The 20,612-nt window shown below is 39.9% G+C and overlaps 1 protein-coding gene across 1 annotated transcript; it reads left to right on the top strand.

The window, feature by feature from the left end:
• Positions 1-64: 64 nt before the first annotated feature.
• CHP1 (calcineurin like EF-hand protein 1) lies at positions 65-19,968 on the top strand. Its single transcript, XM_050897552.1, has 7 exons — positions 65-247; positions 5,705-5,777; positions 13,377-13,457; positions 14,771-14,898; positions 15,758-15,819; positions 17,497-17,619; positions 18,916-19,968. Exons 1-7 carry the CDS (start codon positions 181-183, stop codon positions 18,967-18,969), a joined length of 588 nt encoding a protein of 195 aa, XP_050753509.1. The 5' UTR covers positions 65-180; the 3' UTR covers positions 18,970-19,968.
• Positions 19,969-20,612: the final 644 nt, after the last annotated feature.

The following is a 20,612-nucleotide window of genomic DNA, read 5'->3' on the forward strand; positions in this document are numbered from 1 at the left end:
GGACGCGGCGGGCGGGGCGATAAGAGTCGGTGCGGGCTGGCTTTCCGCCTCAGTAGTGCTGGGCGGCCGCGGTCGGGCTGGTGTCGGGAGTGGCTGTAGCACCGCCGTCGCTGTTCGGCTGCGTAACTCTCCCCGGCGCGGAGCGCGGCCTATCCCTTCCCCTCAGGCCCGGCGGCGGCGATGGGTTCCCGGGCATCCACACTGCTGCGGGACGAGGAGATCGAGGAGATCAAGAAGGAGACGGGCTGTGAGTGCGGGGGCGTGAGGCGAGGCGGGCCGGGAAGTGCTGTGGGGGCTGGGCACCCGGAGCGGGGCAGTGCCGTGTCCCTCCAGCCGGGGAGGCGCCTCGGCCAGCCGCGCCGCCGTCTGTACCCTCGCGGCTGCGCGCCGAGCCGTGCCCGGGGCGGCCGGCCCTGCCCGGCGCGGGGAGGCGGGCGTGATCGCTGTGTTCCTGGCTGGGCAGTGCCTGGTCCTAGCTGGCCCCGGGCCGAGACCCCGCTGTCCCCAGCGACCGGGGGTGGACATGTCTTGTAGGCCTGCGGAAACCTGGGAAACACCTCTTGGTCAGCCCTCCCCCGCTGCTGGTCGCCGCCGGAGCGACCCTGGGGGGACGGCGCCCGCGGCCCGGGGCTGACAGAAACCTGCGGGCAACGCGTCTCCTTTGGTACGCTGCTGGTCTCTCGTTCGGTTGGGACTGGCAGTGGCCGCCGGCTGTAAATACAGCTTCTGGTAGCTCAGGTGGTCCTTGGGCTGGCCTGAACGCGACAGGGGCAGCTGCGGGGGCTGGTGTTTGCGTGGCGCGCTAGAAAGCGAAAGATGTCATCCAGCCAGCCGGGATCTGCGAGTCCCTTCGGCTACTGGTTATGCTAAGGTTTCGGGGGAGACCTCGCGTGGGAGCCATTACTGTGGCTTAAGGAGGCGAAGATCGGCTGTACAACGGCAGCGAGATCTGAGTGGGAAGGGAGAGAAGCAGTGCTCTTGGTATCTGCAGTATTGCATTCGGTCAGAGATAACTCGCTGGATTTTGAGGAGTTATCTGTTTCTGGTGCTGGAGTTTCTCTCCAGCAGCTGTTTTTAGCCCGAAAAAGCTCTCATTGTATAGTAAATTTTTTCCAGATGTTATTTATTTCATAGGCTATTGCTCAAGTTGCCTTAAGGGTATTCAGAATGAATGCTGAGTGGCATTTAAAACATAAAGGAGGTAATGTAACTTGTGAAAGTTGGGTATGGTTAACTAAAAAACTTGAAAACTCCTGCACTAGTCAGCAAGTGGGAGAGCATTATTCAAGCTGGACTGCAGTATATAGCTACTTTACCCTATAGTATTTGATCAAGTTGTTCTCCATAAACATAAAGTACCTTAGAAAAGGTAAAACTCAGTGTTGTTAATTTGGCTGATAGAATGGTTGCCTATCTGAGAATTCTAGCAAATACTGAATGATAGTAAATGGAGGCCACCCTCCTAACTAGTTGGATAGGGGAGGTCATAACATCGTAGGTATCACTTTGTTGTTTGTTGTGTCATGTGTCTTCCCCCCCCCCCCCCCGGTAAACAAGGTCTTCCCAGATCACATTTTTCTCCTGCTTATGCTTGCTGACTTGTTCCTGTTACATGAAAATACTTTCCTCAGTTTTCCTTCCAATAGAAATGGTATCATATATTCATTTTAGGTGATAATTTATTTGTGTCAGGAAAATGAGTGGCTACAGGAGAGGAGTGGAAGAAAATTAAGACAGTACTGGCTAGCGTAATGAACAGCTGAGTGAGTTAACATAGTTTCCATGATCCTTTTTCCATCTGTCAAGAGAAGCTTCTACAGGAAGGCTATGATAAACAAGTAAGAATGTCAAAGCCTGCTTATCCAGCAAGAACTTACTGGTTTTGTTTGTTGTTGTTGTTTTTTTTTTTTTCTTTTTAGTCACAAAGATCATAGAGTAAAGGTAGCCTCACCTCATTTACAAAGATGCTTTAAAAACCAAACCCCAAACCTGGAATGTTCTTCCGAAAGAAGAATGTTCTTTTCCTTGTGCCAATATTTGATTTATTGCTGGTGTTTTATTCCTATTATTTTACTTACATGATAGTTAAATAAATACTACTAAGACAGTTATATAGACATTCTAAGCAATAAAGGCACTCTGCTGTAGTTAGCCTCTAAATGCTTTTCTTATGCCGTCAAAGTGGGGAGCTTAAGGTTGTGATCAGCAGGTTTCAGCTTTGTGGCCTGAATTTAGTTCATTTTCCTGTGTTTTTACTATTCAATTTTATAAGTAATACCACTTTGTTAATTAAGCATTGCTGATCTGTGACTCATGCTTGCTTGTAAGTCATCACAGTCTCCTTGACTTTATCAAATCTTTCCCACACCCCCCAGCCTGTAACCGCAGTCTAGGAATGTGATTTTCCTCTGCCTTTTATACTTCTCTAGGTAGATGGAAAATTCCACCAGGCTCTTAACACTTATACACTTCACATAGGTGCAAATATTTATGCAAGGTACAAGGTGGGAAAAAGAATGCAGGATGCTGGTTTATCTGGAACAAAGTTCACAGGGAGAATGCTAAGTTAGTGTTACTGAATGGAGTATCCTGTGGTTTGTTAGAAACTTGATGCTGATGATACTTTACCTAATAAAGAGTTTGAGAAAGGGAGTTTGTAGATGTGGAACAATTTGGCAGTACTACGTGTCCATCTTGAACTCATGTTCTGGTAAGTGCTCCTAAGGATTCTTTTTTTGGCCTCCTTACTGTGAAACATGACTTCTTCAGTTCATCTGGGATAAGTATGAAGCACTGAACAGAACACTTAACCAATTTGATACAGTTCAACTATGGAATTATACAACTTTTCTCTTGTTCAATTTTATGTAGCACAAAACTGAATAGCTAATGATACTAACATGAGTGATAAACCATATGTTAATGTTCTTTAGCTGAATAGATTAAAAAGAGATCTTCTAGGGGACTTGAAGCATAGTCTTTCAAAAGCTGTACAATGATGCTTAATGTCTTGAATGAAATCTAAGTTTGGATTAAAGTTCTATATTAATTTTTTTATATTGTGGTGAAAAACATTTCTTAGCATAATAAGTTTAGAAACATTTGCAAAGGTAATGTTTCCAAGAACTGGGGAATAACATGTCCACTAAAACCTCTACTTAGTGACAGAAACTCTCCGTCAGGTTCTCAGTAACAGGTGCTAAGCCTGAAGCTGACAGTCCTAAATCTTATATAATGTTGTACGGAAATTGTTTGCTTTGCATATAAACATTTTGAAATTTGAGTTTGAAAAAACCTTCAAGTAGTCCTAGTTTCTTTTGTATTTTAGTAACAACTATAAGAAACAGATGAGAGGTCCAAGATGTTGCTTGTCTGCGTTCTGTTGCAAGCTTTTGGAAAGCCATTGGAATGTAACAGTATTCAAACTATTTGGTTCACACCCTTTGTTCCCATGCTTTGAAGCAGTCTACCTGAGGATTAATAATAAACTAATGCTCATATAGAGCTTAGGAGAAAAAATATTTTGGTGGTAACAGGTGATGGATTTTCTGATGGATATTTATATATTTTCCAAGTATATAAATATTGTATATTTACGAGTTTATGCTAATGTTTTAGGCAAGAGTTTCAGAATGTATAATTGTAAAAAACTTTCTCATGATTTAACAGAAGTAAAATAGAGGGTACAGCTCCTATTGTAGAGGTCTTGACTTAAAGTTTTTAGAAGTACCTTGGTGGGATAGCAGTATAGATAAAACTGTGTTTCAGCTAGCTTTAGGCCTTAACCTTTGATTTTAAGAAGCAATCATAAATGGCAGATCTTGTTTCTGCTTCTCCTGTGGTCAGCAGGGAATGTCAAAATCTTTATTTTGCATGAGAAGGCTTTGAAAAGTGTCTAGTGATGCAGCTTTTGTGAGGGATGAGAGTCAAAAAGGAAATTATGAAAGAATACAGTGGTGGACCTGAATCATCTTCCTTTCTCATATAGCTATGATACGCTTTTTGTCTAGTATGATGTTAACAAAAACACCTCTTCTCCTGTCAATAGCTACATACTGTTTATCACATGCTAGCTGTTCTGGAGGTGTTCCAAAAATGGAGTTGCTGACATTAGTTTGGAAATGGTAGCTGAGTAGAATTCTCATCACCCTCTTTCTTTCCAGGGAGGAGTGGGAGTACAGGGCTTCTTATCAGAGATGTAACTCCAGGCTGTTCTTTTTACATCATCAGTAGTTGTTATTGCGTATTGTTTCTAAAACACTAAATTAGAAATGCAGAAATTCGAAGTCTTCAAAGTACTCATGCCTGCTTTCTATGCGTGTGTTGCTTAACTTGAAATTGAGCAAGCTGCCCAGTCTGATTGTAGAGAAGTTGCCTTACGTGGAACAGAGCAAATTGCCCAACCCTGTGCAAAGAATGAAAGTTGCTGAGGAGACAAGGGGAAAAAAAAAAGCAGTTGCTGGCAGGTCATCCTAAAGGAGGGAACAGTTGAACCTAAACAGATAGCCTGGAGAAAGAACAAACCTGAAAAAAAATATTTCGCCTCAGTTGTCACAGATCAGACAACTTCTGTGCAACCTGTTCCCAAATAAGTTTTAGAAAGTAACAAAAGCATTGTACATGTGCTGGTGAAGGCTTTTAAAACAATTGAATCTGAAAATGACACTAAGTCCTAGGTTAATATTGTAGAATGTCACACCTTTACTGAGTAAACATTAAAATTCAATTCAGTCTTATCTCATGTATTTATTAACTTCATCTGAAAAGGCTCTGGAAAGCCAAGGTCTTCTGTAGGGTATTCTTTCAATGTTAAAGGAATTGCTATTCTAGATAGGTTTAACCAGCTCCCATCATGGGCTATTCTAAAGATCTAGATGTCTAGTATCTTGGACTGTCTAATATCTTAGTAATGTTGACACCATGATGCTAAACTTAATACTGGCTTTGGAATTTCGGTTTCAAATTGCAGATTTAAAAAGTCTGCACTAACTTTCTGCTTGCTTTGTGTCCGAGCTCCATCCCAAACTTCTTTAGAAATAGGCCTTTTAATTTTTAACTCAATGGCCTAGAAGCCTGGAAATGACTTTAGTGAACCCCAAAATGGAACAAACTCTTTAGGTTCAGGCAGTCCTGTAAAGGAAGAAAAGTGATCAGGTGTAAAGTCTCTCTGACCGCTTTCCAGATGCAGAGAAACTGAGCACGCTTTCCATCTTTAGATGGAAAAAGACCAACAGGAATAGAGATAAGCAAGAGAGAAGGAAAGATACCACAGCAGAGGTCTGCAGTGTCATGAATGATGTAGAGGTCATCAGTGGAGGCTGTGTCCAGATTATTTCTAGCCATAAAGGAAATAAGAGAAATACAGTGGAACTGTGAATCAATTTTTTTTCTTTTTAATTGCCATTTACTGAATCAGATAGCCAAAGAATGTTAGAGAGCAAAAATATAAACAAGTAGAAGGCAGAGTTAGACATATTTTTTTGAGAATGGGCTTATTTGTGGATTCCTGAATATTAAGATGCAATTTACAGCTCATGAAGTCCCTAAACTGCTGATTGCTATGTGCTTTCAATGTAACTTGTTTTATGTAATCTTTTTTGAACACAGCTTCTGGCAACAGAGTAGTTCAGTGTAATGAGGTCTGTTCCTATGAGGAATAATTGACATGCTAATTTGTGTTCCTTCTTTCTTTTTTTTTCTTCAGTCTCCCACAGTCAAATCACCCGCTTGTACAGTCGCTTCACCAGCCTAGACAAAGGAGAAAATGGCACTCTTAGGTGCGTATCATCACTAATTCAGCTGTCCTTGCATTGACACACATCTGTAATGGTGGCTTGCTGTTGCAGGATGCCTGTATGTTTTCCTCATATGGTGAATCAGTGAGGCTATTATAACAGGTTCTTTCATACCTACTGTCTACATGGACGATCAAGTTTGTTCCCTTTTATGAAAGGTCAGGAGAATCTGATTGTTGAACTGAGGTGCTTTAAATACCAATTGTCTTTACTGTAGTGCTGAAGGTTTGTAGCAGTTAATACAAGAAAGGTCAGATTTGGTATTCAGGGTCTTACAACAAATGCTCAGAAATGTTAAACCATGTTTTTAGATTGTTATTTCTTTATATGTTGCTTCTAATAATTATTACAAGAATGGTTCCGCTCTGTCGTCTTCATCCTGGCTTTCATAACAAAAAGATAATTTCTGTTTTTGGGAGCATGGGCTCTTAATTGTTTCTGATACCCAGTGTCTTTTAACACTACTTTGATCTGCAAGCCCTTTACTGTTGACTTTGCATCTCTTGTTGAACACCCATGTCTATTAGTATGCTCAGAAATAAAAAGAAAGAGCTGGAACTGAGTCACTGTGACTAAACAAATACACATTTTATTCTTTAAAGTAGCAGTGCAGGATATTCCAAGACCTTTAAAGTGTTTGTCTTCTGTCTACAATTTGAAAACTACAGAAGTGAACCAGTTTCTTACAACTTAATCAATTAAATAAAGATGAGGCTTACACTTTATCTGCAAAAAATTTTTCACTTTGCTGGACTGAGTCTGCTGGAGAGAGTATTCTCAACTGAAAGGTAAACTCTAGTGGGATGATTGCCTGTTAAAATACGTCTCTGCCTGCTGTCTTTGTTCTCTAGCCTTTTCCACTCTGGTTATTGTATTGCATGTTGGTGTTGGTTTGCTCTTTATTTACTGAACTAATGAATTCTGATGGCATTAAATTTTTTATTATTCTTCTCTTTTGATGTTGCCTACAGATTACATTTATTTGTCATATGTTTCCATAATATTAGAGCTTTCCATGATTGCACCGGGGTGCAATTTTGTGACCAACATAGTTGGTCTAGGATCACACTGCCTCTGAAAGTCTGTTGCTTTTCTGTGTTGAAGCTGGTACTCAAGGCTCATCTTTGCAAAGCTGTAGGTTAGTTTTCAAACTTGTCAAGCAAAACAACAAATGAATCAGATCAGTTTTCAGGTGGATTTTGTTTCCCATTCACCGTATAGCTGCATATGCCAGAATCAGTGTACGGGGAAGCTGGAGAGAATGCAAGAGAGAGCAGGAGGGGGAAAGGGACCTTGTTGTAGCATAGTATACAGCATCTGGCTGGGATGGAGTTAATTTTTTTCATAGCAACTCCATCCCAGTCAAACCCAGTAAACATAGATTCAAGGATCACCTGGGGTTTTGTATATGATCTTGCAAAATGTGATTGTAGGATGCGCTATAAACCTGTAAAAGCTAGACCTACCTATAAACGAACCTAACTCTAAAGCTAGAATCACTGCTTAGAAGATGAAGGTGACAAGTTGTAAGATACACTGTCTTTGACAGTACTGCCGGCTTACTGCAGTTTCCTTTCCTGACGGAAATACGCAGTTCCTTCTGGTGCAACAAATTGCTGACTTCTCAGTTAACATTTAAGTAATTGGTTGAGGAGTTGTACTGTAAACAGGACTACTAAGTGATTATTTTTTGTTAAAAATGCTCTCCCTCCCCTTTTGGTTTGTATAGATATTTTTAAGCTGACTGAGTCCAGTGATTTGGACTGTGGCTGTACTGTAAATATCTGGGCTAGTGTAGCTGAAGGGATGACAAAATGGATTGTGGGTGTGGAAACAATTGGCTTAGGATGGGATGGGCAGGAACTTATTCATCCCACTCTGTCCCTGAAGCCAATGTATCATATAAATTGTAGCATCAGCTAATTGGCAATTGTGACATACAGATCAGCTGATGATATTGTAGGTAAGGTTAATACTACTTATGTCTCAAAATTAAATTACTTGAAAAAGAAGAACACTAACAGCCTCTTGAAACTTTGCATGTGGGTTTAGTCTTCACTGATGAATAAAGGTGATGGCTGCCAGTCTAGCACAGTTTGAACCTAGCACACATTCTTCCTCAACTCTTCCCTCCAACTTTAAATTCGCCTATTGAGTCCATAAAGTTTGTATAAACTTCGAAGTGATTGTACTCGGTTTACGTAAGAGGAGTAATTAATTAAATATGCTATGAATGTCTGTTGCACAATGCTTAGTTTCATAGTGTTATGTATCAGGAGGAGTTTGACTTTCATTGTCAATAATCATGTGATACTTGGGAAAGGAAGTGAAGTTCATTTGGAAAATCCCAGCAACTGTGCAAACTGTGATCCATTAATTTGCAGTGTTGGCCTCTAAGCATAGCCTGCTCCCAAATGTGGCTGACTTAGAGTGGCATTCAAATTTTGAAACCTGTCCTGGCACCGACAATGTGTAGAAACCATTAAGTTTAAGCAATGGAAAACTGCTTCCTGAACAAAACAATGAGGGGAGAGTAAGAACTACAGCTCAGAAGGTCATAAATGTTGGTTTCTGAAATACTGATCAAAGAGAACTTGCTACTTTGGGGCAAGTGAGATGGAGTTCTCTTGCTTACTACCACCAAACAGTTCAGAAGGCATGTCTCCTGTTTGTTTCCTGTGAGCAAGAATGATTGTTTCCATAAGGATAACTTACATCTTTGACTTACAAATTGGACATGACAGAAAACACTCATGTGACTATGATCAGGAAAAGTGTTAGGCAGTTCTTTATGGCATGAAATAAATCTTTAAAGGTGTACTGCCCTTCTGAAGAAGGGGAAAAACTGTGTTGTACTTATCTATGTATTAAAAATGGGCAAGGTAAAGAGCACTTTGTACAGAAGATCTGTTAGATGATGATTAATCCTGGTGGTTAGAGAAGACAGGTAGTTCATTCTGAAACTATAATCCAAAGCTGAAATCTTTCCTAGCCAGTGTTTCTATCCAGTGTACCTATGTGCAGTTTCAAGGTACTTTCTTTTTACAGAGTTACATAAATGAGATGTAAGAAAAGGGTATTGATGGAGACAAAACTTCATAAGCCTTGTTTTGGCTTTTTTTTTTGCCCTTCCCTTCCTCCTTACCCTCTAAATTACTACAACCATGGTTACTGATTAGCTCTTATCAATTCTTTAGAAGTGTAGGAAAATGTTATATTTTTCCTTAGCTTCACTTTTCCTAAACAAAATGAGTAAGCTCCCTCAGACTTGCACCATCTGAATGAAACCAGGTTGTTAAAGCTAGGACAAAACTGTTCCTTTGAAAATTCTTTTGTCACCTTTGATTTCAATATTATGACATGCTGAGTTGCCAAAACAAAAGGTTGAGACCCTTGGATGTTCATAGCTACATCTAAATTGTGAAATCTGAAACCTATTTGTTCTGCCTGCATCCTAACTATAGGTCAGGAGGAAACCAGTGTGCATGTTTTCTTCTTTACATTCTGTTTTCCAAGATGAGGAAGTTGAAGTGTATTACCAGGATAAGTATGTGCTTGCTTCAGTGAGTCTCCTTGTTGGGCTGATACTGAAGTGTACACCACACAAGAATACATCTGCTCCAAAATTTATCTACTAGTAAGTAGCTCTAGACAGACATGTATAGAGCTATAAAAAGGAGATACTTGTCTAAACTGCTACGTTTGCATGTAACTTTTGCATGGAGCCTCCCACTTACGGTAGTTTCTTCTGCGCTGGGGAAATGACAGGTTAAGCACTTCAGAAGTATTTTTTACTGTACAGCAATTGATACAGCCTCGTACTAGCCACATACTAGGAGTGTGGAAGAAGGAAGGGAGGGTAAGTATTCTGAAAGCTGATACATGAGGAGAGCAGACACACTGAGCCATTTGTGCATATCTCATGCTTATGAAAGCTGTTCACAAGGTGGTGTCTCCTGGAGAACTTCAGAAAGCCTCTGGTCCTGAGAGAAGGGTAACAAGAGCTAGCCGGGCCATCTGTTAATCTTTGTCAGTGAATTGAATCATCTCCGTCTGGAAAGGTGTCAGGCTTGTTCTTAGTAGTTCAAACTGATATTGCAAGATTTCCAAGTAAAACATAAAAGGTAGCTCTCTAAATGTGGAATTCTTTACCTTTGCGTAAGAAAATGTGAAGGATTTTTAGCTTTATCTAGAACAGACAAGACAGGCAGGATGTGGGTTTGGATTGGAGAATGAGAGTGTACTAGGATAGTCTATACCTCCATCCTCAACCATGCTTTATTCACACTGCTTTCCCCCCCTCCACACTGCTTATCTAATTATCACCTTTACTTTTAGCATACTTCTTGGCCTATAAACTAATTATTCTTCTGATAGGTAAGCAACTTTTAAAATTTGTGTAGAGCATGTGTAAGGATGAAGTCAGATGAGATGGCTGACACGGCTGTGAAAGAGGAAGATAATCCATCCTCATTCCCTATCATTTCGCCAGGCTCCCAACACCTCTTTGTCAGCCATGATGCTGTTAGATTTTTGAAGTTTTTTGAACTGCTTCAAGTTGCTAATTCAATAGAAAGATAATTGAGAGGATGGAGAGGAGGAAGGTGGGGAGCTTTTTTGTGAGTTAGTGAGATACGTTAGACCACCAAAAGGTTTGATGAGTGACAAAGCTAATGTTAGCAAGGGAAGGGAGCCATGAAACCTCTTCAGTAGTAACCTGTTAAATCTGTTTGACCATCTTGCATGATACACCTTACTACTTTTAATTATTTCCCTTTTTCAAGTAATTTCTTGTTACCTGTATCCTCTAGACATTTTTCCTTTCCTCTACCACTTCTATTTTGCATCTGGTTTGTTTTCTCTCCATTGTTTTACTTTCCCTCAGCTCTAGATAGCCCTACCCTCCTCCATCCCTGTGGAGGGAACAGTACTCTCTGCTACTATCTAGAAGTAAAAGAAGGACGAACAACCAGAAATAATGCAAGAAAAAAAGGGTCTAGTAGGTTTCTTGCAGCCTTTAGAGTAAGAGCTAGAGCCACCTTTATGGTAGGGATCTGCTATGTGCCTTGCAGGGTATACTTATGCTTAGAAATACTTGTCTTTCTTAGAGTCTACAAATTCTTAACTGCAAAGTATGTCTAAGTGTGAATGAACTGGCATATATTTTAAATGGTTGGCCTGCATGACGGTAACATGCAGTTAAAGGTTGCTTTGCACGTTATGTTTAAGCAAGGATTTAATAGAAGCCACGTTCATGGAAAGATATGTTCGAAGAGCCTTGTTGCTATGGCACATGAATACAGAAGAAGTGGAGGGCATCAAATTTCCTGCAAGCTCCAGCCTCAGCCAGGTGAAATTGGTCCCTAATGACTGCAGGAAGCCTTAGTTTATAAAGTGGAGAATAACTTACATCATGCATTCATTTACTTTTATGGCTGTTACAGCTATTTCAGTTATAACACTTACTCAGGAATGTGCTCTTAATAAGCAAAAATGGTCTACTGCAATCCTGATAATGACAGGACAAATAAGATTTGAAACCTGGGGAGTTATTTGTGGTTAATTGTTAATCTCCTGTTACAAAGCAGAACAACTGGAGGCTGAAATGCCAAGTGTAAATTGAGGCTCAATACTAAGAAATAGTGATACGCAAGTAAAAAAGTTCTGAAGCGTTAGGATTTTGCTCTAAATGGAAGAGGGCAGTTGCTGCTTTTAGCTTGTAAATGTTAGCATTGACACTGAAGTTTGTTGTTAAAATTTTGTTACTGAGACATAGGTTTTCCATGTCACTGCATCTCCTGCCTAAATGGCTAATGCATACTTTGCTCTTCAGCTATAGCTTAAAATGCAGCAGTCCTGAAGGGTGTGGTAACAAGTTGATCATGTTATACAGATGTTAACTTTGCCTCTTAAAAATAATTCAGACCTAGTCAGAGCAAAAGTTTGCTGGAATAGCTTAAAAATATGGTCAGGTTGCTCTATTAGAAGGTCAAACAGTTTAACCATGTTGTAACAGATGTATTATAATTGGGACTTTCTAACAGTGCTGTGGTGTGACTGGGTGCAAGGAGTGCTTTAGAATACATTTAAAACTGGAACATCTTGCTTCTGTGCCTTTCCCAGGCTAGACTAGTAATAAGGTTAGCAAATTCCTTTTTTTCCCCTCTCTTCAAGATCACCATATTATAAAAGGCCAGTATACTTGAATAATCTCAAAATCTGTTTGTGTTTATTTTACTCTGCCAGTTTTTTGGTGTAATGACTTCATGAATCAAACCTTGTTGCTGATTCATTTAGTGAGCATAGGTTTCAAAAGTAGCAAACATTTAGTAACCAAGTTTGAGACTTTGACCCAAACTTCAAAACTGGCAGGACTGCATTTGACTTGAAGGGAGTTGCCAGTATTTCTGGAAATTGGGCAGGAAATGTCAAGTTATGCATCCACACAGAATAGATTAGTTTTTTTACAGCCTTACCCCATTGCTGTTATCTTTGCAATTTAAAACCTAAATGATTATGGAGTACATCTTGTACTAACTGATAAATTGCTGTGCTCTGTTGTAGTGGAAAAAAAACCCAAACAAGCTAACCCAAAACCAAACCTGTTGACCAAAGTATTCACTAAGACACACTTGGTGTGTCTGCCTTGGTCACACCAAGATTATCCCACTTTCCTGTCAGTGACATTCTATTAGATTGAAAGAAAAAAAAATTATTACTGTAACTCTTAACAATAGAATGAACCCTATGTTCATGTCATACTGATCTAAAATGTGTTTACATTGGTACAGCTCATGATGTCTTCCAGATCAGAAAAAGCTATAACAATGTAAGCATAGCTATGCTTATACTATACTGTGTACATATAATCATGAGCAGAAAAGAGAATGGCTGGCAAGAGCAGCAAGTACTTGCAATGCACTGGTGAAGTTACATCTGGTGTACAGGCCCCTGTCAAAGTCTAAATTTACTACTTTAAAATAGGAGTGCTGCTTGGTTGAAGCTAAAATAATCTGAAATTTGGCATTTATAATAAGATATAAAGTTGTTGCATAAACAAAAAAAATTCTATTAGAATATGCAGATCACCTGTGGTATGTTTGGAGGAGTATGGTATTGTCCCAGAAAGAGGAATGGGGTAGTCTGGAAAAATCATGCCAACTCAAATGATTCAGTACCAAAATAATTATTTAAAAAAAAAAAAAGATTTTCATTTTGAAGCCATATTTTCCTTCAAAGCCATTTCAGAAGCTTTCCTTTCCTTAAACTGCAGACTAGTCAGCATCATTACAGGAAGGTTTCTGACACAAACAATGTTAGCATCTGAGAAGTGCTGTTAACATGATAAATGAACACTGCTAGTCTGTAATGTAATACAGGCTTGGCATTGTCTTTTGCTTTGTTTTGTGCCATTAGTCAGTCATAGAGAAAACATGATTTAAAGAGTACATTTTAAAAACCACCATGTGTCTTGCTGCAGAAATAGAACCCAATGGATGTTTTACTGTGAATTCTTTTTAGCAACTTTTTCTCCTCTGACTTCAACTTTATGCAGACTTCTTGTGTTCTTGCTTTACTTAGCCGTGAAGACTTCCAGCGGATTCCAGAGCTTGCCATCAATCCACTGGGAGACAGAATTATCAATGCCTTCTTTCCAGAAGGGTGAGTTCCAACAGGCTGAATTTGCGAGCAGGCATAAAATTTGTAGGTCGTCAGACGTTTTGATAGGAGTGAAATGCTGATAACTAACAGAATTTGAATTTACTAATAATTGAACACCTCAAACTTGTCGTGAAATGTGTGTGGGTACATTGTTTCCTCAGCATGTTTTCATTCTGTAATGAGAAATACTTCACAACCTCACAAGACTTTTGTGTGCTTTATTCATTGACAAACTCAGGCTTCATGTCACAGTTTTCCACTCTTCTTGGTATGCTGCTGAACATTTCTAAAGAAAGTCAAGGGCATGTATGGACTTTGGTTCTTAAGCAAACTTGTAGCAATACTATTTTATGCGAAGTAGTATTGCAATTACTAATTGAGTCTTATTTTTCACCTTTTAGCCTCTAAATGTACCTTTCTTATTAGATCAGCTTTTTTGTTTGTTTTTAGTTTTTGATCACGTTTAAGACATAGCTTATGGCACTTCTAACATAAATCCAAAGAGATGATCAAATTTGCGGTACTGTCTCTCTTCATTATACCTCTCTAGATTGTTTTATGGAATCTGCTGCTGTTCTTGAACACATTTGTCATTACTGATTGATGAAGATCAGAGTGTCTAATCAAGTCATAATACGGGCTAATACCAGGCAGGGCTTCCTGAATAGAAAGCAGGAGTCCTGGAAAGTACTTGCATAGCTGGTTCCCACAGAAACTAGAGAAGAGAGCTATTTGTCAGCAGCGAGCAATGGCTGCCCCACAAGTAGGAGCCAGGGGTGACAGCAAAGCTGGCAGGGGCGATGTACTTGCTGACAAAGGGCACAGCGCCTGAACAAGAAAAGCAGAGCAGGTCCAGTGACTGTTGTCAGGTCAGCCAACAGTCCAGTGGTTGCCAGACCAGTTGACAGTGGTGAAGCTAGTCTCAGGTCAATCCAGCAAATCAGGGTCCAGATCAGCAAGATACATTGCCAGACTCAGGCATAGCTGCAGGATAGCTCAGGCAAGGGCCAAGGGTGAGGGCTTGAGCTTAAATAGAGTTTGCAGACAAGGGGAGGGGAGCCCTCAATAAGACTTCTCACAGCTTCTTTTTTTTTTTTTTTTTTTTAACACATACTACTTCATAGCAGTGTGGTCCCAGGTTGCAACTGCACTGTATCGGAGCTGGGTTTGAGCATAGGCAACCAAACCCTGGAGAGGTAGGAGTGGAAGAGTCTGCATGGTCCTGATGCTTTAGACATTCATACTCTTTTTTTACTGAAATAAAGAACCTGTATAAGCTACGCTAAAACTGACCTGCTGAAATGCTTACACAGAGAGGACCAGGTGAATTTCCGTGGATTCATGAGGACACTAGCCCACTTCCGACCCATAGAAGATAATGAAAAGAGCAAAGACCAGAACGGACCAGAACCACTGAACAGCCGAAGTAACAAGCTCCACTGTAAGAAATGTGAACCTTTCTACGGAAGCAATTTTCTTTTTTGTTTTTCTGGGAAGGGAGTAAAGGGGCTTAGGGACTTCTGTACAGTTGTTCCCTGTGGAATGATATCTCTAATACCTGATTTTTTTTAATTAACTTGCAAGCTTACCTGTTCAGAATGTCAACAATTGACCCATTCTTGTATTGGAATTTGGTGGAATTGGTTGAATCTTGAGTAATGTGTATGCTTTTCCAAACGTCTCACAACAGAAATGTTTCTAAATGGTTTGCATCCAAAGTTATTTCAAATTTAGAAGCCACATCCCATATGTGAATAGGCTTTTCTGCTTCTTTCTCCCGTCTTCCATGTAATACAGTGCTTTTTCCTCACCTTCAGCTGAGTAGTTTCTTGAGTACTTGGATGTCTGCCTACAGTATATGAGCAGAATGCTCTTGCTTGCTCATCAAAGTTGGCAACAGTCCTCAGAGCACTTAAAATTTCTGTCATCTCATCCACAATATAGTCAAAGAGAATGAATGGTAATGTAAAAATGGTTGGCTCTGAAGTTAAAGGATTCAATGTATCTTAGTGGTAATTATACTTCCATGGCTTGGGGCTTTGAAGAAATACCTCTACAAGCAGAGTGCTTCTGAAAGTACTCATACTGAGTACTTAAGATTTTTCACATATGGCAATAATGTTATTCCTGTATGTGGTAGTAACACTTTATGGAACTGAACATGAATTTTGTGGTGAATTAAAATTCTAAGCTAATTCTCTTAATTTATGAATACATACTTTTTTTTTAGATAAATGTGTTTGTTATGAAGAAAAATAATGGCACTTGAATTAAACTGCTCATTCTTTTCTTCCTTGTAGTTGCTTTTCGGTTATATGATCTAGATAAAGATGACAAGATTTCCAGGGATGAGCTTCTTCAGGTAAATAGCACAGGGCTGCTTTGAATGACTCCATCATGACCTTCTCTGTGACTTCACACCCACTTAGAATGAAGAGGGGAGTTACAACAGTCTTCTCAAAAGAACTCCTGAAGGAATTGGGTGTCTAATTGTTTATCTCTGGTTTAAAGCTTTAGAAATGGTATGAGACTTTGTCCTGGTTTCGGCTGGGACAGAGTTAACTCTCTTTTTAGTAGCTGGTACAGTGCTGTGTTTTGGATTTCGTGTGAGAATGATGTTGATAACACGCTGATGTTTTAGTTGCTGCTAAGTAGCGCTTATCTTAAGCCAAGGACTTCTCAGTTTCCCATGCTCTGCCAGCAAGCAGGTGGGCAAGAAGCTGGGAGGGAGCATAGCCGGGGCAGCTGACCTGAACTAGCCAAAGGGGTATTCCATACCATGGAACGTCATGCCCAGTATATAAACAGGGGAGAGTTGTCTGGGAGGTGCAGATCGTGGCTTGGGAACTAACTGGGCATCGGTCAGTGGGTGGTGAGCAATTGCATTGTGCATCACTGTTTTTTCTTTTTCCCCCCTTCCTTTTTTTGTTATATTCCTTTTCATTACTATTATTATATTTCATTATTACTATTGTTAGTATTATATTTTACTTTAGTTATTAAACTGTTCTTATCTCAACCCACAAGTTTTACTTTTTTTCCCTTTCTTCCTCCTCACCCCACTGGGAGGGGGAAGGGGGAAGCGGCTGCGTGGTGCTGAGTTGCTGACTGGGGTTAAACCACGACAGACTTTAATCCCATTTGGTAGCCTAGGCTTTTCTGTCAGACTAGGAATGCTAGATTCAAATTTAAACCAGAGTGTTAGGCTAAGCAGATCCTGTTGGAAATGATACCTAAATATGCAACAAATACACTAAGCCCCTTAAGAACTACCTTCTATAAGTTTCAAAGGTACTTCCAACAGGACTTCATAGGGACAGTCCTTGAGGTGGATTACGTTGTTTGCCTGATCCTCTGTGCATCCTCTCAATAATAGAATAAAACTTCCTGAAATTGCAGCAAAGGTAATCAAAGTTCATCAGTGCTGCATATATATATGAAACCAGGCTTGAGCTAGGACTAATTACATACTACTAATCCTGGGAAGTAGACATGGCAATTTGTGGTTCCTGATGTAGGACAAGGATTTGCTTTTGACTGAAACTGCCCTCTTCTATCTGCACAGAAAATGCTGTACTAACTGTAGAGAGTAATGGCAGTTATCATTTGACCGTATACTTACAAGATTCCTGTAGGCAACTATCTCAAACAGCAGATATTCAATCAAATGTTGGTATGTTTTGTGGGGAAAAAAATAGACAAAAGCATTGGAACAAAACGTACTCATTCCTAGTTCCAAAAGCTTTCTCATACTTCTACCTCTTCATGCTGCCTTAGTGAAAAATCAGGATTCTTTGTCAAAGGTGGCTACAAAAGGAAGCTGTCTTTCCTGAAAGCCTTGATGTACAAAGGACAAATATAAGTCTGTCTAGAAATGACTTACATGGAAATCCTCCAGGGTTGTTCTTGTATGGTGTTATTTTGACAGTATACATGAGAAAAACAGCACTAAGAATACTTCTGTTCCTATGTCAATAATGGTTATTTTGTTTTCTTACTTAAAAAAAAAATAAAATTTGGGGACTTCTGTATGTTACAGGTATTACGGATGATGGTTGGTGTAAACATTTCAGATGAGCAGCTGGGCAGCATTGCTGACAGGACAATCCAGGAAGCTGATCAAGATGGAGATAGTGCCATCTCCTTTGCAGAGTTTGTAAAGGTTGGTAAACTACATTTTTAACGACTAAATGAAGCTGCTCAGTAATGGGCAAGTCATTCAGACTTAAATTCAAATGGAAACAGAGGAAGTTCAAATAGTCCTGCCTGCATTTGGGCAAAGCAAGCCTTCTGCTAGCTCTTTTTCTTCCCTTCATTATCAGGACTTTTTTTTTAAATACTGTCAGGGTACTAATAATTAATCAATATGTTTCTTCATACTCTTACATAAGCTACAGCACTGAATATACTGCAGAATTTCACTTTTTTCTTTTGCAACCACTAGCACAGTTACAGCAGAGTAATTCTTCTGCTGTAATTGTGCTGATCGGTTTTCACTTGTAGATTTTATCTGTTAGTGACACAACTAATATCAGTATTCAAGTTCCTAGCTCTAGTCCTTTGAATTACATCTTTTGTTAGTCAGAAATAGGTAATGGTAAGGAGCCATTATATAGTCAGTGGAGAAAGTTGTCCTATAGCAGAACAATTTCAACTGCTTAATGGAATGGTATTGACAAGAGGAATCAGACTCATCTTGGAGGTGGACAAAGACAGGACAAGAGGCAACAGAAACAAGTTAAAACATGGGAAATTCTAGTTAGCTGTAAGGAGAACTTTTTACCAAGAGGATGATCATAGCTGCTGAAGATGCAGAACCTCCTTCCTTGGAGATATTTAAAACTTAAATGGACAAGGCCCTGAGCAACCTGATCTAGCTGGCCCTGCTTTAAGTAGGAGTTGAGGGAGTTGGACTAAAAGACCTCTAGAAGTCTCTTCAAACTTAAATTACTCTAATCTTGGAACACTGAAGTCTACTGCCTGAAACAGCCTGGAGCAGACTAATGTCTTCATACCTCAGTGTTAATAGCAATTCAGTGAATGAAGTTGCTACCCCAATTTTACAATGATCGGTGTTAGTGAGGCTGTGGTCTTGATTTTAGCTCTTCAATGACTGCTCATGCCCCTTCCTCTATTCCGTTCTCCCTTCTGTTTCCTGGCTGTGCATTCCCACACAATCTAAATTTGGGAATCCAAGCCTTTCTGGGCTGTTGGTGGACTGAAACTGTGTTAGTTACATTTTGATCGACAGCCTTCTTCCAGCTTTAATGGCTGGAGTTTCTTTCCTTGGAAGGACCTTAGTCTGGAATGAAAAATAGCAGTCTCTAGATGAAAGACTGGCATGCCAAGATGAGGAAATGGGCAGGAACATGGGATGTCTTCCATACTAGAGTAAGAAATGTTGTAGGAGAGAAGTATGTACAGTAACTTAAGTAGCTGTTTCTGAATTTTATTGCAGGTTTTGGAGAAGGTGGATGTAGAGCAGAAAATGAGCATTCGATTTCTTCACTGATGGATGGAGAACCTATTCCTTTCTACCCCTACTATATAATGAATAGAACTTCATTTTCTCCTTAGCACCTTCCCCCAGAGCATTGCTACTGGTGCATATACAATGCATCTCCGACCCCTCCCTGATTTGTTCTACCAATGTGAACATTCCCTGTGCATCAGGAACAAAGGGAAATGGCTGCCATGCAACTTGGAAAGGAGCACTTTTGTAAATCTTTTCCTTCCTTTTTTTTTTACCCTTTCTCCCTTGTCTCCTTCTGCACTACTGTTTCAGCAAAAATGTCTCTCCTTATGTACTGCTGTTTAATCTACAAACTGATTCTTCTGAGCTCTGAATCTGAGAATGGAGAAATGGGAACATGCCACAGAAGCGCCCTCTGACACTTTGGAGACAAGCATCTACTCAAATACTAGGTGCAGTGATAACGATTCACTTTTGCTTCCAGCAGCAACACCACATTACAGCTGCCTTTTTTTGTTTTTCCCCATTTGGCTCTTTACATGCAGATTTGTTTCTTTGCTGCTTCCAAATCTGCCTTTACTTCAGGACTTTTCAGTTTCTATGGCTTCATTGTACAACTAGCACTGAATGTATGATGATAGCCTAGAGTACTTTAAAGTACAGTGAAGAGATTGTATTCTTTGTGGGATGAATTCACAGGGACAATAGGAGAATCTGTGGTGGAGACAGGCTGTGGTGTCCTCAAAAGGAATAGGAATTCTGCACTAAGTCACTTAAATTGTTCCAGTAGCAGATGCAGAAACTTGTTTCTTTCCTTTGAGTAGCTTGCCGGCTTGACAGCCAGTGGACCATGAAGTGCCCTCTCCAGGTTGCTTTGCTCTAGGATCCCTCCTCTCATCAGGGTGGTTTTGCCTCTGAAAGTGTAAACTTGTTTACCAGTGTACATAATGCAAGAAAACTAGTCATGCCAAAATCTGGATGTGTAGTTCTGTCACTGCCCCCTGGTAATAGTGTCATGAAACATAGTGCTGATTTCCCTGCCCCCCCCCCCCCCCCCCAATCATAGTGGCCTGGATAATCAGTAATTATTTATGTTTTCCAGTATGGAAGTTCTGGTCTGTTAGATTTGTGTTGAGGGTGGTAGTTGTATTTATGAAAGCTCTGGCATAAGAATATAATTTGGGGAAGTACATATTATCCGAAATATTTCAGAATATATTTCTACACAAATCTCTCTGCAAGTGTAAGATGATTAATACCATTAATATAATGCTGATAAATTCAAGAGATCAAAATTATTGAAGGTTCAATAATAACATAATTTGCTGTGGCTAGATTGGCAAATGATCTCATCTGGTTCAGCTGGAGCATCCTACAGTCTGGGAGGTCCTTCCAATAAAACCAAAAAACCCTGGGAGCTTCTTTATTGAAGAATCAGTGTTATAACTGCTTCTCTATGTCATGTGTTAACACTTCTATAAATACTTACCAGTCTCAAACTACTCTCAAATGTGCACTTCCTTTTTTCTCAGTTCCTTTAATCATCACTTGTGTTAAAGAATAACATGCAAGTCTCTGAAGGATTTTTGTTTTGTTTTAAATTAAGGAATTGCAAAGTGATGCACTTCATTGTTTTGCAGAGTACGGCACAATTCCAGAAAGAAATGTAAATTAAAAACCTC

The sequence above is a fragment of the Gymnogyps californianus genome, chromosome 5, assembly GCF_018139145.2.
Source record: "Gymnogyps californianus isolate 813 chromosome 5, ASM1813914v2, whole genome shotgun sequence".
Classification (NCBI taxonomy): Eukaryota; Metazoa; Chordata; class Aves; order Accipitriformes; family Cathartidae; genus Gymnogyps; species Gymnogyps californianus.

Bases quoted from the DNA above. Each gene is read 5' to 3' on its own strand.
- CHP1 (XM_050897552.1), top strand. From the start codon at position 181: ATGGGTTCCCGGGCATCCACACTGCTGCGGGACGAGGAGATCGAGGAG. The intron at 248-5,704 runs GTGAGTGCGGGG...TTTTTTCTTCAG, and splicing joins GATCAAGAAGGAGACGGGCT to TCTCCCACAGTCAAATCACC. The intron at 13,458-14,770 runs GTGAGTTCCAAC...ATGCTTACACAG, and splicing joins AATGCCTTCTTTCCAGAAGG to AGAGGACCAGGTGAATTTCC.